Genomic DNA, 16,141 nt, shown 5'->3' with positions numbered 1-16,141 from the left:
TCATGCAACATATGGAAACTGAGTGACGTCCGCGAGACGACCTATGGCCTAGGTACAACAGGTGCCAGGCCAACAACCAATCCCATGACCTAGGTGTTGTGACTGTTCAGGGCAGAATGCTGAAGGTTTGGTTCAGCTGTAAGACATGACTCAGTAGAGAGAGGTGTGGTGTTTACTGTCATGACTATGTTGGCTGAGATGAAATAATGACACCCACACACTTTCAGAAGCGATTCACTTTTATAAAACATTCTAATTTCTTACAAAAATATACATTTTCCCCAAATCATTGATAGCCATTGGAGGTATTAAATGTCTAACATTTATAATTAACCATTTAGATATAGAATTTTCTACAAATAAGCCTGTAATAGCTGTTTAGTCACTATTTGATTCCTTAATTTCGAAGTTTCTCACCTGTGGTGAGACCTGTGTACCTGTGGTACAAATCTTTCAAAAACTGCAATAATAGTTACATACAATCCACGTAATTTCATGAAGAGTCCCGCTTCACAGGAACGAATGATCAAAGTCATTCTTGTGTAATCAAATATACAAACCCTAGAGAATGTGGACAGGTCTTTAGTGACAGATAGGAACAGGACGGCCCGCCAATAATCAACGCCAGCTCTGGGCTTCTCCCTCTACTCTTTCATCAACATTTTATATCCCTCACTCATTTTCCTACTCACAACTGAAGTGCCATCCCCCCATCTTCTATCTCTCTCTGTCTCTCTCTTGCCCTCTCTGTCTCTCTCCCCTCTTTCCTTGGCCTGATCTCATCGCCCTAGAAGCATGCCTCTCCAATCTGGCCTGTCACATCCAGGGCAGGGTGCAGCATGGAGACTGCCTCTACTCAAGCTTGAAATCTGAGCCCATTATGTCAACAGGGGTTACGGGCAGAGGGGAGAATGAGCGTACAGCAGTGCGAGAGAGAGAGACAGAAAAAGGGACAAAGAGAGAGAGCGAGCAGGCAGGAAACTGGAGAGAGGGGCAAAGGCAGAGATACATATTAACATGCCTGTAGATGGACGTTAGATAAACGTTTGGTAGGCAAGGCTTAATGAACTGTCTCCCATACAGTAGAGGCACACAATAAATATGATGTGGGTATTGCATGACTGTGACCATTGACTTGTTTTTAATTCATCTTACAAAGAAGAAACAAGGTGCGGGTGTTACACTCATTTTACTGACACTTTTAACCAATGGGCACTTTAGAAACTCACTACAGACAAACACACACACTACAAATAGCACTTCAGAACTCACAAGCAACGACAATTTGATTTGATTTCCCTCGTCCCATCCCAATTCATTTATATTTGCATTGATTACATTGACATGGTTTGGACTAACTGGCTTGGACTAAAATATACCTTTCCTCAGGTCTTCGTGTGTCTCTGATTATACTGATATTCATTTCAAGTTAGTATTCAAGTAATACTTACAGGGTGCTCACTTACTTAACAGTTACACTGCAGAAACAATAAGTACACAGTCTAAAATGACTGATTGGTAGAATCAGTTGGCAAACCATCAGTATCCCTGAGTGCACATGAGGACCAAAGTTAAGGATCTATTGGTTGGACAGATGAATAATCACATCCAATAAATAAAGGCTGATTTGTTGAGCAACAATATAAACTATTCTTGAAGACTTGCTCTTGGTCATTTTTATAAATGGGTTTTATCAAACCAATGAAAAATGCCTCGGGTCAAACGACATCAACAAAGGTGCTTACAAAACAATTAGCCAATCTCAATTAGGCTCGTCAATCATGTTCAATCACATGTGAATGCAGCTTTATTAAGTTCATCAATTGAATTGTTTCTGTTTTCGATACCCCAACGACAATGTATGACTTGAATTACTGTGTGACAACATGGGCATTTCATTTGGACCCTGGCACAGGTTGTATCTAGGCTGATGTGTGCGTACCATTTCAGTCATGTGACCTTGACGTCACCTTGACGGCGGCAGCTGGTTCACAGGTGACTGACAGCTGGCCCCCATAATAAGTGCAAGTCAACCTCTTCGACGCCTCCTCCCTCCTCCTCCACCGGTCTATACAGAGCTGCATGGCAGGACCGGTGTGCTAAAGGTGCCTCCGAGCCTGACGGAGTCTCTCGCGAAGACAAGAGCACCTCTTCAGTGTCAATAGCACCCCCCCCCCCCCCCCCCCCCCAAAAAAAATCTCCACTTCTTCTCTTCACCACCCGCCCTCCCCCCCCCCCCCCCCCAAAAAAATCTCCACTTCTTCTCTTCACCACCCGCCCTTTCCCCTCCCCCTGGCACGACCCCCAAGCAGCACATCAAAGCAGCTTCAGCAGCAGCTCGTAGGTGGCGTTGATGATGCCCCAGGAGATGAGCGAGCGGTGGTAGTTGAGGTGCGCGCCGCGGAACAGCTCCGTCACGCTGCCCCCCCGCTCCCGCCACACGGTCAGCAGCACCTCCTGGCACGGCCGGAAGGCCCCGCCCACCTGCGACTGCGCCCGCGACTTCACCACGTTCAGCGGGTAGAACATGATCCCCAGCGCCGCGCCCAGCACCCCGCCGCACACAAAGTCGTTGACCAGGTGGCCCGTCCGGCTGCTGGCCACCGGGAGCTGCTCCTTGATGGGCCCGCGCAGCCCAAAGAACAGGATGTTGCTGGGGCCGTTGCGCAGCAGCACGGGCACCAGGCCCCGGTAGCACTCCCTCACGCCGTGCTCGCTCAGAAGCGTCCGGAAGGTGTGCGCCGTGTTCTGGAAGCGCCCGTGGTGCCGGTGGTCCTGCAGGAGGGTCTGCACGCGCTCGAACGGCGTGAGCGCCGCCTCGGCCGTGCCGGCCAGCGCGGCGGCAAAGCTGCGCGTGGCCAGCTCCGGCGCGCCGCTGCCGCCGGCGCGGTCCAGCAACACCCGGGAGAAGTCCTCGTACAGGCCGAACATGATGGCGACCGTGGTGGTCTTCTGGAGGAGGGGCGGCAGCAGGCCGCGGTACAGGTTCTTCAGGCCGTCTCTCTGCAGCTGGCGCAGGGCCTCGCCCACCCGCACGCCGTGGAGCTGCTGGCGGAACAGGACCTTCTGCATGGGGAAGGTCACCACGATGTTGGTGAACGCCGCCACGGAGCCGCAGGCGTAGTGCTTGCCGTGAGGGCCGAGCCACTCCCCCACGCGCCCGCGGGGCAGCAGCGAGGACGGCCCCGGGACTTTACCCAGGGTGCTTTGGGGCTGTGGAGACTCGGGGTCCATGGTGGTGACAGCCATGGGAGGCTAGATGCAGCCGGCACGACGACACTCTGGCACCATTACAACCACGAACGCTCGGCGGGGCCACACCCTGAAGGATCGGGGGAAAGTCATCAGACCTCATTGAAAAGACAGACCTTCATTGAAAGGGTTTCTTGCTGTTGATTTGTCACTCGACACCCTGTGGCGTGGACATTCTGCTTGAGACAGCTGTCCATATCCACCTGGAGAAAAAGCGCTTCAGAAATAAACGACTTCTCAACGCATAAAATGGCATCATAAACTATGACTATGCAGCAAAACTATCCTTTTGTTGAACTTGGACATGAAATTAGGACTGTTTCAGAGTGCAAAGACAACACAGTAACTTGAGAGGAATTTGAAAGGGCCACAAGATTGTGCAAGCACTGCGGGTTAGGCAATGCAGTTTCCCCTGGATGTGTTAACACAAGTTAGGGTCCCATGCTCAGTCAAAGAAAGTCAAGTTCCCTCATGGTCACTTTGGATAAAAGCATATGTTAAGTGAATACATGTGCATGTCATGATATGTAGTTATCCATTCCATTTGGTATTAATTTGCGCTCTGAACAAGAAGTTGGGATGGGCATTATTACAGGCTATTAGAAAATGTTCTCGGCAGAACCACACAAGTTAAATATAAGCCGACTGCCTGCTAGCCTGCGACCTAGCCTCCTCTGACACGGCTATCAACCTGCTGACGAGGCAGATTACATAAAGGTTAGGGTCTACTGTACAAGGGTTCAGGTGTAGACAATGATAAGAACTGTAATAAAAAGGTATGGTTAACAAAGACTGTTAGACATGTTAACATTTAAGCAGTTTGGAACCGTTTTCTAAATATAGATGGAACAGTATGAGGCAGTAGACTCCTTTACTAGAGGGTCAGCAGAGGTCATAGTCCTCCACAACAGATGTCCCCCACAAATGGAACAGACCCTTTTGAGTTTGATTTCATCCGTTGCCATTTGGGTTTGGTTGCACACTTGTCTTTGTTTCCCAATTTACTATCAAACTGTAGACTCGGGAAAAAACTGTCGGTAATTTGGACTTGAATAAGAAGCTTGCCAACATGGAACTAAACATGCACTCAGCAATGTGACCGTTTGTCTTTTGGCAGCGGCACTTAAAAAGGAACCCCCCAGTTTAGCTAGAAAGCTAGCATGCTAACATCAGTGTCATGACATGAGAAGTGCAGCTGGTTGGGTAGCTAACTGCAGAGACTTGTAGCTCTAGTACTTTGGGCAAATGGAAATATGTCACGACAAACGTTCGTCTAGCTGTCTGGACGCTTAGGGAGTAACAACTTAGACTGCAGTCTCATGAGCCATGTGTTTTACTCAGATAACGATAGCCAGCTAGGCCAGGCCTCGTCTGTAAAACAACTTGCAAACCTTCCTTGACAATCTTTACAACACACTGCTTCTAGTCACTCGCAATCAGGCCAGCTAACTAGCAATCGAAATTGTTGTTTTTCGTTAATCTCACAGAAAATTATTGTATACTTCATCCTAGCTAGGAGAAGCTAAGCTAACTTTTGAAGTGTCAAAGCGGACACCTCACTTCTTCAAGTCTGCTAACGCGGCAGGTCGCTAACTATCTAGCTGGTAGCATTAGTGCTTCTGCTAATGACAGCTAGCGAGGCATAAATCCGGTCTATTTGTCAACAAATTGTCCTTGATCTACTTGCCAAGTCTTCGAAATATAGTGTAGTTTCTTACGAATTGCCGTAATTTCAGTACAGTACAAGCAGGAAGGCGTCTGTGTAGGTCGTCCCTTCTGTCGTTTGACGCTGGCTCGCAGGTGACAGCAGGCAGCCAATACAGACGCGTCCTTCGGCCTTGCCTTCCTCGCCTCACTGATCTCCATAACATAGGACCGATTCAATGCAAATCATTGGCCATCAAATGTACTTGTGCATTCATCAACATGTCCGTCCTCCTTACCTTTCCTCTCAAATCGAATCTCAGTATATGGGATCGTTGGAAATCTGAGATTGAATGATGATACATTGAATCATGCAACAATTAGTTAAGTGTTCATATATTTTGCTAACCGATGGGTGGCAGCAGTACATCGCATGGACAATTTTGAAGAATCCTGGATGTGACGTCAGAGACATGCGACTACTCTACGATGTCATCAAAAGATTCCAGTTGTTGTTTCGGGGTGCGATAAACAGCGGTGCGATAAACGATAGCACAGTTTCCACATTAATCTACTAAATGTTTTGGATCCATTCTGACTTATCCCTATAGCAGAGACAAACAGCCGTGATTTCGGTGTAAATTACGTTACGTAAATCAGAGCTGTTGGCGGTAGTCTATCAGAAGAATCAACCTATCAAGCCTCAAATCACATAAGACATGGCTCACTAAACCAAGTATAAAGCATTATGATGATTCTGTTATCATGAATATTCCTAGCAACTCCAAGCAAATATTGCAGTTTGACAGTTATCTCTAATTGCATCTCCGATCTGTTCGACATAACTAAGCTATCGGTATAATGTCTGCCCAGAAAGATTGTGAGTTTCTTGTGAAAAGGGCTAGAGAACTTGTCTCCGATGACCCATGTGCAGCCAAGGCTTGGCTCATAACGGCAAGAACACTTTACCCCACTGACTTCAAAATACAGGTAACTACAACCAAGTACCACACGTGGCTAACGCTAACTGACAGATTTTCTGGTATTGTTAAACATTTGAACTGACTACAAATTGAGTGTGCGGGGAGCGTTTTGACGGCTGTTTGAGCTTTGACGCTGTTTTGTTTTTCAGTATGAAATGTACACTATCGAGCGGAATGCGGAGAAGACTGCTTCAGCAGGCAGACTGCTATATGACATGTTAGTGAAAGCTGGCTATAACCCAGTCTCCTATGAGCCCCATTTCTATACCTTTATATGTTTATACATATTTCAAAAACAAGTCTGTCTCACCATCCATCTTCTCAAATGTCTCAGGTTTATCAACTTTCCTGACCAGTCCATTGTCTGGCGTGAGATTGGTGTCATCACTGCCGCTTTAAGGAGCGATTGTCAGGACAAACATGCACAGTTCCTACGAGGTGAACACTGTAACCTTGTGTTGTGCGAGAGTGTTTCCGACCTGACGCACCTACACCCCTAGTGCGTTAGCAATCAAACGGGGACCTTCGAAGTCCTTGTTTAATGGCGTGCGTGTTTGTGTGCGTCTTGTAGGTCTGTTTGAAACCCTCCCGGGCCACGTGCAGTGTGACATGCTCCTGAAGGCCACAGAGCAGTGTTTAAACACCCTGGAAAAGGCAGAGATGTTGCTGCTCCTGCTGAAGCGCTTTCCAGACTCCGTGGTCCAGCACGGGGTACACAACCACGTCCCGCCCATTTAAACACAGGGCCACCATCCGTTTGTATACTGTCTTTCCCCCTTCATTTGCCCTTTGACCTCTACATCCAAACACATAACTCAAAGGTGGACTGTAAACATTCTGATCCGTACCCAGGTCAATCTGGGAGAGTCCTTACTGGAGGCGGAGACCTCGGAGAACCTGGAGACACCGGTCAACTGCTTCCGGAAGCTGTTTGGTCAGTACAGTCCGCGAAATGCAACCGACGCCCCAATCATATGATCGGGCCCGCCCTCCTGTAGCTCAGTGCAAATCAGACGTAAGCGGATCTGTGTCCTGACTGTGGGCCTCCCCCTTCTGTCCCCCAGTGTGTGACGTCCTCCCTTTGATCCTGAACAACGTGGACATGCGCCTGCCGGCCAGCCTGCTGCACAAGTACATGCTGAAGGCGTCCGAGTTCTACATCAGCTACGTCACCAGAGGGCCTGCAGCTGAGGGGTCGACTCAGGGTAAAACCCTACCAGGTAGCAGATCAGACAGCCGCTGATACTGACCAGAGATGGGAAGATTTTCTTAGAGTCACAGTTGGTAAAAGAAAATACGTTTGACAGAGACGTGTAGGGCCTTACCTGGGGATTTCTCGTGGAAGAAATGAGTGTTTTGGTTTGTTTCGAAAACGTGGGATCTGTCGTTCCGCCTCGTGAAACACGGGGGGTCGACATCGTCACGCGGTCATATCTCGGTTAGGTGTTACGTCCGCTCCTTGAGGTGGATCTTCCATCTGGACCATGTCTCTCCGGGATGTGATGTGTCACATTTGCGACCCCCGTCTCAAACTTCCCTTCGTGTTCGTGTTTCGAGCCACGTCATGTGCTAACGTCGCACCATTTGCCATGACAACAAGAACCGTCCTAAAGACAAAACGAGTCTTTATCCTCCATTCACTGATTTCTTGTTTCTCCCCATCAACATACCCATTCTACTGTGAATACAATAACTCTTTCCCTCCTCCGCCCCGCCCCCCCCCCCCCCCCCCCCCCAGGTTCCCAAGAGGGCGGGGTTCTGAAGTCCCCCGGGATGTCTCGCGGCCCCCAGCGCTGCGTGATCGAGGGCCTGTCGGAGAAGTCGTCCATGGTGTCTGAGCCCTGGGAGAGGCTGCTGGACATCCTGTCCGTGGTGGGGGCGCGCTGCGACTGGCAGGGGGACAAGCCGGGCCAGAGGTGAGCCCCCTCCGCCGGGCCTCCTCCCGCGTGTCCGTGCGGAGACCGTCTGCGCGCGGGTGAATAGGGAGCTAGCCGTACGCGAGGACCGACGGAGCGACGCACGATGATGGAAGTGGCAGCGATTGAAAGACTGTGTTTGTTTGTGTGTGTGTGTGTGTGTTCAGGGGCTACGTGGAGCTGCTGCAGCGCGTCAAGGAGCTGTGTCGCTACCTGTCCAGTCTGGAGGGGGAGACCAGGGCCCGCTGCTGCAGCCAGGCGGTCGTCTGCGCTGCCCTGGTCCTCTTCCGCAGCGCATACCTCTACGTCTCGGCAGTGCAGCCCGCTCTCTTCCCAGGTCCGCGCGCGTGTGTGTGTGTGTGTGTGTGCGCGTTCAGATGTTACTGTGCGTGGACACAATGCTGGGAAATCCCATGATTCATTAGGGCCCAAACATTTCCATATATGACTGCTTCTTTTGGTGGTGCACCGTAATGTCTTTCTCTGGAGAAACGGGTCAATTAAAACAATTCACGTGTGAATGAAAGTCTTCTTCGTTGGTGTCTTGCAGGTGTGAATGCGCTGAGCTCTGGTCCCTGGATTCTCCTGGAGGACCTGAGTTGTGTGTACAGCGACGTGGTGGAGTCGGAGAAAGGGGCCAACAAGCACAGCCACAAGAAACGCAAGCTGGCTGACGGCCGTGAGAAGACCATGGTGAGGGGGGGGGGGGGGGGGGGGGGGCTGAGAGAGTAAGAAGGGGTAGATTAGTGTTCGTAGGAACCTCTTTGTTGGGAAGAGTACGTCCCCCATCAGACAGGGCGAGGTTTGCAGAGCGCTGTTGCGAAACGCGAGGCTCATCGGCACTGACACAGAAAGAAAAAAAAGACGAAAGCTTGTGTTTGTTGTTGTTGTTGTTGGGCAACAACCTCGTCACTTGTTCTGAGCCTAACCTTTACACTCCATCGTAAGCTACAAGCCTCACCACGTGAATAAACGTCTGCCCGTAAAAAATGACTGGCTCTTAGAGCGTGAGAGGCTGTCAGAGGTGTTCTACTTGAGGCTCTCACGGCGCTGCTGCTATGACATCGAGCGCCCAGCGACGCAAAAGCAGCCAGCAAAAAGCGTCAAGCTTCTCATTGAAAACGATGACTGAAAAGCCTCCGCTACTAAGCGCCCTCGTCTGAGTGGGGAGAGAGAGAAATGTGGTGCGCGTGTCTTTAAACGTGCGTGCGTGTTGCCACAGAGCTCCGACGACGAGGAAGGCTTGGGAAAGGGGCGGGGCCGCCACGTGGTGGTCAACAAGACGGAGATGCCGGGGTGGGCGGAGACCTTGGAGAGCTTCCGCATGGCGAGGGAGAGCTGGGACCTCGTCCACTCCAACGACAGTTTGGAGACAGGTACTCCTCCCCCCCACCCCACCTCACCTGCTCACAGTGTTCTATAAATACCCCCCCCCCCCCATGAGGAGACAGGAAATGGTCCTATAACTGCTTTGATGTCACTATGATAACCTTTTCCTCCTCATGTTATGTGCTCTCTTGGTGAAACTCTCCTACCCAGAATTCAACAAGATCTGTTCTTCCTGGAAGACGGACAGCTGGCTGTGGTTCCGGATCTTCCTCACAGATATGATCATGTACCAGGTCAGCTCCATAACACGAGGAGCTGGGGGTCTGAAACCCACCACATCGACACTGGAAATGCCTCTTATTGTATTTTGATGCGTGCGTGTGTGAGTTTGCTCGTGTGTTTATATCACGATGTGTGTGTGCATCCTGATCCGTGTACAGCAGGTATGTGTGTGTGTGTGTATCCTGATCCGTGTACAGCAGGTATGTGTGTGTGTGTGTGTCCTGATGTGGGTTGTGGTGTGACCTCCAGGGCCAGTACCGTAAGGCCCTATCCAGCCTGCAGCAGATGTCCGTGTTCCAGCCTCCTCAGGCTGGCCAGAGCCCCTCAGCCCAGGGAAGTCTGGAGCAGCACAGAGCCCTCATCCAACAGGCCTCCTGCCACTACGCACTGGGAGAGCACAGGGTGGGCGCACACACACACACCTAGACACACACACACACACACTCTCTTTCTCTTACATTTACTCACACACACAGAAATACACACACACACACAGACAGACAGACATAGACACACACACAGACACCCCACACACACACAAACAGACAGACATACCTAGCACTCCAGTGGAAACAGACAGACACTAACTCCGAGTCGTGTCTCTGGTTTTGAATGTGTTTGTTTGTTAGTTGGCTTGTGAGAAGCTGCTTGATGTCATCAATGGGCTAGTTCCCCAGAACCAGGATCCAGCCAAGAGCCCTGAAGACCCGGGCAAGGCCAAGAGCAAGCCCAGGAAAGGTGAGCTCTCTGGGCACAGCTGGCTCAGGATCGCGGGCCAACTCGGCGATGGGACTCGGTTCTTGTAACCCGCTTGACATATTTACATGAATACAAATGTTAATTGTGCACTCTTCACACATGAGATCATGATTAAAGTAAACAATGGTTTCTATGTTTCTATTCGGTGTGGTTTGTGTTGCCAGGCAACGACCTGAGGTTGCTGCCCTGTACAAGCAAAGCCATCTTGCCCTTCTGTCTGCAACTGATGCTGGCCTGTTTCAAGGTGAGGTGCTTAAATTCAGTTTCAAGTCATTAAAGTGAAATTTAAATTGTTATTACATCTTGTGAACTAATTTCCGATCCTGCCCTGTTGTCTGGTTTTGTCCAATCAGCTCCGTGCCTTCACCGACAACCGAGATGACCTGGCCCTGGGTCATGTGGTGGTGCTGCTGCAACATGATTGGCCGCAGGGCGAGGCCCTCTTCCTGAAGGCAGTGGAGAAGATCTGCCAGCAAGGTGGCCTGCAGTATGAGAACTTCTTCAACTACGTCACCAGTATCCTTGCTGATATGACTCGCCCATCTTGTCTGTTCCCTCTCGCACTTTCTCTCCCTCCCTCTTATCTCACTGTTGCTCTCCCACGATTCTGATCTCCCTCCTCTCCCTTCCTAGTCAGTTTCCTTTAACCCCTTCCTCCCCACAGACATCGACATGCTGGAGGAGTTTGCCTACCTGCGCACTCCAGAAGGGGGGAGGATCCAGCTCGAGCTCTTGCCCAATCAGGGAATGCTCATCAAGTAAGCCCCTCCCCCTCGATCTACGTTTAGCGTTTTTCTAACTTGGGCGTCATCTTTATTGAACCATGTTCTAAGCCGACATGGTACGTGCTATTGGGGGAGACAGGGGTTGTTCTTCCCGTGTTTGTGAAATGTGTTGGAAAAACGGGTGGAATTGAGCTCGAGGCCGCAGAATTGCCATCTGACCCAAAGCAACACACATTGACATTACATTTAGTCATTTAGCAGACGCTGTTATCCAGAGCGACTTACAGTAAGTACAGGGACATTCCCCCCGTGCCTTGCCCAAGGACACAGTCATTTGGCACGGCGGGGAATCGATCCGGCAACCGTCTGATTACTAGCCCGACGACCTCACCGCTCAGCCATCTGACTCCCGGTGTGTAAGTTCACGCTCGGTTAAGGACCCTTTTCAAACGATTGGACGCAGTTTGGCCGCATGGACGCCGCCCTCCCCCGCTCTCACTGTCTCTCTCTCGGAGGGTTGTTGAACGCTGCTTGTTGGTTTGCTGTTCCCAGGAACCCCAGTCCCGCCCTGGGGGTGGACTTAAACACCCTGCTGCTACCTGGGGTGCAGGCCGTTGACAGGTACCCCCAGTCCCCCCGTCCCCCCCCTCCCCAACTGCCTCTCCCCCCTTTTCACACCCATCACCCCTCGGCATCCCCCCCATCCCCGGGCTCGTCCCCCTCACCCCACCGCCGTTTTGATTTTGGCCCGTTGTTTTTCTTTCCCCATCGAGTCAGCGGTTCTTTAGGTTTCTCCGAGATGTTTCTTTTGAACCATCGCATCCGTTTCTGTGGTTTTTGTGGTGCATTTTCGTTGACAGTCCGTTCATGCCGTCCGTTTGGTTCCGTTGTCATTCCATCCGTGTGGCGCCTCCATTTTTCCGTTGTTTTGGATTTGGATGTCGCTCCCTCTGCCGTGTACAGAGGTGGTCTCACAGACTTCTCATCCCATCTCCAAACTGGCACAAGTGTGAATGTCAAACATTTGATGTTTTTCGTCGCAGCTCTATTCCTGTGCCTCCAGATAGTCATGACCAATCTTTTGAATGAGCTACGCCATTATTTGCGTTGTTTTACTTGACCTCGCTTTAGCAATGGACTTTGCCCCAGGCGAGCCCCAGGGTTGGGTCCTGCTTCATGTGTGTCTCTCTCGGTCCGGCCCTCAGGCACCACACGGTGACCCGGGGCATCACCAAGGGCGTGAAGGAGGACTTCCGTCTGGCCATGGAGAGGCAGGTGTCGCGCTGCGGCGAGAACCTCTACACCGTGCTCCACCGCTTCTGCATCAACGAGAAGATCATCATCATCCAGTCCCTGCCCTGAACCCTGCCCCCCTCCCTCTGACCCCTGAACATCCCAGGTTGACCTTTTGGACCGTTGGTATTTGACAATGCAGCCGGTGGATGTTGTGTCTACAGAGGTTACCCCCCCCCCCCCCCCCCCGACATGTTTGGACGATGTCTTCTACCACGGAGCTGTCCTTGCTTGGCATCAGACGACACCGCTGAAACCCAGTGGCTTCTGGGACTGTGACCAAACACACATACACACGACGATGGCAATAGGATGGAGTCATTTCTATCTTTATCTTCTATGCCTTAAGATTTGACATGTGCTCGAGGGGATTACAGGATTAAACAGGGTTTTGGTAGCTCACATCCATGTTGTCTATTGGTGGCATTGTACTGTGCTTGTCTAAGGATGTCCTGTTTCTGATAACCTCTGAGTTCTGTATTCTAATATCTGGTACGTATGAATGTTGAGGTAAAAAAAGAGAAGAAGAAACACTGTATTCATGTGATTGTTAAATGTTTTTATTGTTTTCTTTTGCACCAAACAAGTTTGTTTTGTTACAGTATGATTGTTTTCATTAAAGCTCTTGCTGACTGGTTTGGATCACAGTTATCTGCCGATTATAATAGCATTTTATTAGCCATATAGGGATGTAGGATTTTATCTTTATTGTTGATAATGTTGACTTATTTTGGTAGAATTACATTTAAACTGTTTAGTTACACACACAGCCCCACAGCCTGTTTCTGTTCTTAGGTAGCCCCTCCCTCCCTCCCTCCCTCCCTCCCTCCCTCCCTCCCTCCCTCCCTCCCTCCCTCCCTCCCTCCCTCCCTCCCTCCCTCCCTCCCTCCCTCCCTCCCTCCCTCCCTCCCTCCCTCCCTCCCTCCCTCCCTCCCTCCCTCCCTCCCTCCCTCCCTCCCTCCCTCCCTCCCCTCAAAGATGAGATGTGCCATGGTCTGATTGTTGTTCTTAAAGTAGTGTAACAATTCCTTTCTTAAACTCAATGTATCAAAGACAAAATAAATGGCTATTGGCTTTCAAAGATGGGCTTCGGTCCCCCCCATCACTTCTCCTAATACATGGTGAACAGGATGAGGCGGTTATCCAGTACAAATACATTAAGGACAAACTGACAAACTAAGCTGAACCTAATGTGAAAGCAACCCTGAGCCAGGCCTTTCACCGTTTCGTGCGTTCTGCCATCGTAGCTAGCAACAAAATGATAAATGAAGCGAAGTAGCGCGTGAGGCAATTAAATTCTTCTTTGTTTCGTTTAAAGGCGGTTGGCAGGCATTTCAATTGAATTAGTCATTTTATTAGTCAAACGTTGTATGTTTGTGCACCAGTGATTTGATTTAAATAACATTACTTGTTTCTCGCGACATAAATCAACGTTACATTATATTACTTGGTCTCGATAGCGGTATCGATAAGCTTGGACCTTATTGATATTCGGGTTTTGAGAAATTTGGAACCGGGTCCTTACAGAACCGGTTCTCGATACCCGTCCTTACCCACTAGTCCATGTCCCTGACTGGTGCATTGGGCAGGTCTGCCTGCAGGGCAGCCCTCAGGTTGGCCCAGAACAGCCTGTGCTTGGCCCTGTCCTGGGGCCACTCCAGGAAGGTGTGCTTGGCCATCATGGCCTTCAGCTGGTGGTACTTGGAGGGGATCATGTACTGAGGCAGGGGCTGCAGCAGCACCAGGATCACACTGTGGGACTCGCACGTCAGGCCCTGGTGGCCGGCAAAGTACAACTCGTAGTGGCACCACTCGCTGCGCACAAAGTGGGGCGACAGGACGAACACGCAGCGCCTGCTCCGCTCGATGCAGCGGAGGATGTTCTCCACGATCGTCTTCCCCGGGACAAAGTCCCTCTCGTGGTGGCAGATGTGAAGGGCGCTGCCCGAGCCCTCCAGGTTGGGCAGGAGTTGACCCTTGACCCATTCGGCATCGTGCTGACTGTAGGACACGAAGGCGTGGAAATGCACCCCTTCCAGGTCCTCGGGTCGGATCTGCTCGGTCCGAGCACGATGCTTGGCCCGGCTCCACTGCCAGATCATGCCTAGGTACCACGGGACGTCAAAGCGGCGGCACAGTGTCAACACGACAACGATCAGAGCCACAGCCGGACACAAGATGGCCGCCGCCAAGAGACCGACGCTACAGGAGATGTCGGGGAGCCAGAACTCCTCCAGGGTCTTGTTCTTTAAAGTTTGGGGGTAGCTGCAGTAGTAGCCCCAAGGCCAGTGGAGAAGCTTGAACGCTTGATCTTCACCTGCTACCTGTTTAGCACCCAGCTGCTTAAAACGCCTCACGGCACAGGTGCAGATGAAAGGGTTTCTGCTGACGTCTAGTGTCTCCAGCCAAGGGCATTCCTTTAGCAGTCTCACCGTTGGTGCGTGAATAAAGTTTGTCCTCAGAAGTAGTACCTTTAAGTTTGGAAATCCACCACACACCGGAAGGTCCCGCAAGAGGTTGGCACTCAGGTCCAGGGTTGATAGGGACTTGAGTTTCAACATGGCACTTGGGATTGTGGATATTTGATTATTTTGGAGGTCCAGTGTAACGATATCTTTGGGCAAGCAGCCAAACACGTCTTGACTCAGCCTGTTGGAGGATAGGTCCAGTTTGATGATATTCTGGGGCCATAAACACTCTTTCTTCTCTTCCCGACTGGTATAACGCAACGAGTTAAGACTCAGGTCCAGATGACGCAGGGAACTCATGTACTGCAAACGTTTGCTTAGAACCTGCAGGCTCTTGAGGTTGTTTCCACTCATAACCAAGGTGGCCACTCGGTCAAGATTTCGACACTCCACCGTCTCCTCACTGACCACACTCGAGAAGACAGTGTCTGACAGGGCACAATTTGAGAAGTCCAGCCGGTGGATTCCACTGGGTTTCTTTGGGCAGGTCATGTGAATGAAGGATGACTCCCCAATGGCCAGGTTTTCCACTGGCATGTTAATGAAAAAGTTATAGAGGGCCTCCTGGGAAAATAGAAAGCTGCCGACCTCTGCTCGCGATAGGCTAAACGATTGGGTGTTGGATGTGCGGCTCACCAGAGTTTCATTCTTGGGCGGAAGTTTGATCATGATATCCGTGACGGTCAAGTGGGCAATTGTAGAATGGAACACAGCGTTGATGGTGTCTGTCACCTGCCCCCAGCTGGTCTCGACGTGGGTCAAGTAAAGATGGGTGGTGGTCACCGCACCTCGTTCTTTGAGAATTTCTGGCAGATACATATTTCCCTTCAAACTTGTCAGCTCCACCTCTGTGAACATCAGTAGAGCATCCATTAACAACACGGTGTCAGTGTTGGTTGTCACGCCAATTTGAATTTTCCGCAGCTGGACATTCTTCAGGCTCCCTTCTTCGTAAGTTGTCTGTCCGTTCAGTTGAAGGGTCAGACATTCCAGTGTCAAATTGGCTATGTTAGCAAAGTCCCCCACCCTGATTTCATCTGCTCCAAGACTGAGGTCCGTCAGGTTCTTCAGGGAACTAAACTCCTTCCCCAGAGCCATGGTGACAAACTTGTTGAAGGCCAGGTCCAGGTTCTGGAGGTTTGGGCTAAGCAGCAGGTATGTCTGATCCGACAGGTTCTGCAGCCTGTTATGTGAGAGATCCAAACCTTCTAGCAGTGGGGTCCGATGAAACGTCTCAGGATGGATCACATCCAGGACATTCCAGGATAGGTTGAGGAAGGTCAGAAGACTTGTGTTGTGGAAGTCCTCGCGGTGGAGAGTGTGTATGTGGTTGCAGGAGAGGTCCAGGACTTTTGTGGAGGGAGGGAGGCCTGGGGGCACTGAGGAGAGGTTCTTGGAGGATAGGTCTATGATGATGGAGGAGCAGGGTGGAACTCCAACAATCATAGCCACTGTCCAGAGGGTGGCAGTCACAGCTCTCATGTCTGAAG

At 50.7% G+C, this 16,141-nt stretch overlaps 3 protein-coding genes across 9 annotated transcripts; 1 reads left to right on the top strand and 2 right to left on the bottom strand.

Moving 5' to 3' along the window:
• Window positions 1-2,262: 2,262 nt before the first annotated feature.
• On the bottom strand, window positions 2,263-5,332 carry slc25a51b (solute carrier family 25 member 51b). 5 transcript variants are annotated; one of them, XM_084696725.1, is made up of 3 exons: window positions 5,196-5,332; window positions 4,940-5,112; window positions 2,263-3,322 (listed from the first exon to the last, which is right to left on the bottom strand). In XM_084696725.1, the coding sequence occupies exon 3, from the start codon at window positions 3,247-3,249 to the stop codon at window positions 2,317-2,319; it is 933 nt and encodes a 310-aa protein (XP_084552851.1). In that variant the 5' UTR covers window positions 3,250-3,322; window positions 4,940-5,112; window positions 5,196-5,332; the 3' UTR covers window positions 2,263-2,316. The 5 variants fall into 5 exon arrangements, with proteins under 5 accessions (XP_084552851.1, XP_084552841.1, XP_084552833.1 ...); XM_084696715.1 differs by having other exon boundaries at window positions 2,263-3,455; window positions 4,971-5,112; XM_084696707.1 differs by having other exon boundaries at window positions 4,971-5,112.
• Window positions 5,333-5,393: 61 nt separating this feature from the next.
• ints10 (integrator complex subunit 10) lies at window positions 5,394-12,818 on the top strand. 3 transcript variants are annotated; one of them, XM_084696685.1, is made up of 18 exons: window positions 5,394-5,632; window positions 5,770-5,886; window positions 6,029-6,096; window positions 6,214-6,317; window positions 6,451-6,590; window positions 6,732-6,813; window positions 6,944-7,099; window positions 7,618-7,795; window positions 7,963-8,132; window positions 8,346-8,488; window positions 9,018-9,171; window positions 9,335-9,417; window positions 9,656-9,808; window positions 10,036-10,144; window positions 10,330-10,409; window positions 10,519-10,681; window positions 10,830-10,923; window positions 12,096-12,818. In XM_084696685.1, exons 3-18 carry the CDS (start codon window positions 6,035-6,037, stop codon window positions 12,250-12,252), a joined length of 2,028 nt encoding a protein of 675 aa, XP_084552811.1. In that variant the 5' UTR covers window positions 5,394-5,632; window positions 5,770-5,886; window positions 6,029-6,034; the 3' UTR covers window positions 12,253-12,818. The 3 variants fall into 3 exon arrangements, with proteins under 3 accessions (XP_084552811.1, XP_084552801.1, XP_084552792.1); XM_084696675.1 differs by having other exon boundaries at window positions 5,394-5,886; window positions 6,944-7,084; XM_084696666.1 differs by having other exon boundaries at window positions 5,394-5,886.
• Window positions 12,819-13,177: 359 nt separating this feature from the next.
• On the bottom strand, window positions 13,178-16,133 carry tlr1 (toll-like receptor 1). The gene has a single exon (XM_084699163.1). It carries the CDS (start codon window positions 16,131-16,133, stop codon window positions 13,740-13,742), a length of 2,394 nt encoding a protein of 797 aa, XP_084555289.1. The 3' UTR covers window positions 13,178-13,739.
• Window positions 16,134-16,141: the final 8 nt, after the last annotated feature.

The sequence above is a fragment of the Hypomesus nipponensis genome, chromosome 1 (assembly GCF_054491055.1).
Source record: "Hypomesus nipponensis isolate SF chromosome 1, ASM5449105v1, whole genome shotgun sequence".
Lineage (NCBI taxonomy): Eukaryota > Metazoa > Chordata > Actinopteri > Osmeriformes > Osmeridae > Hypomesus > Hypomesus nipponensis.
The sequence above is the reverse complement of the archived record's forward strand: the minus strand, read 5'-3'. Positions and strand labels throughout refer to the sequence as shown.

Bases quoted from the DNA above. Each gene is read 5' to 3' on its own strand.
- slc25a51b (XM_084696725.1), bottom strand. From the start codon at position 3,249: ATGGCTGTCACCACCATGGACCCCGAGTCTCCACAGCCCCAAAGCACC.
- ints10 (XM_084696666.1), top strand. From the start codon at position 5,758: ATGTCTGCCCAGAAAGATTGTGAGTTTCTTGTGAAAAGGGCTAGAGAA. The intron at 6,097-6,213 runs GTTAGTGAAAGC...CAAATGTCTCAG, and splicing joins GGCAGACTGCTATATGACAT to GTTTATCAACTTTCCTGACC. The intron at 7,100-7,617 runs GTAGCAGATCAG...CCCCCCCCCCAG, and splicing joins TCAGGGTAAAACCCTACCAG to GTTCCCAAGAGGGCGGGGTT.
- tlr1 (XM_084699163.1), bottom strand. From the start codon at position 16,133: ATGAGAGCTGTGACTGCCACCCTCTGGACAGTGGCTATGATTGTTGGA.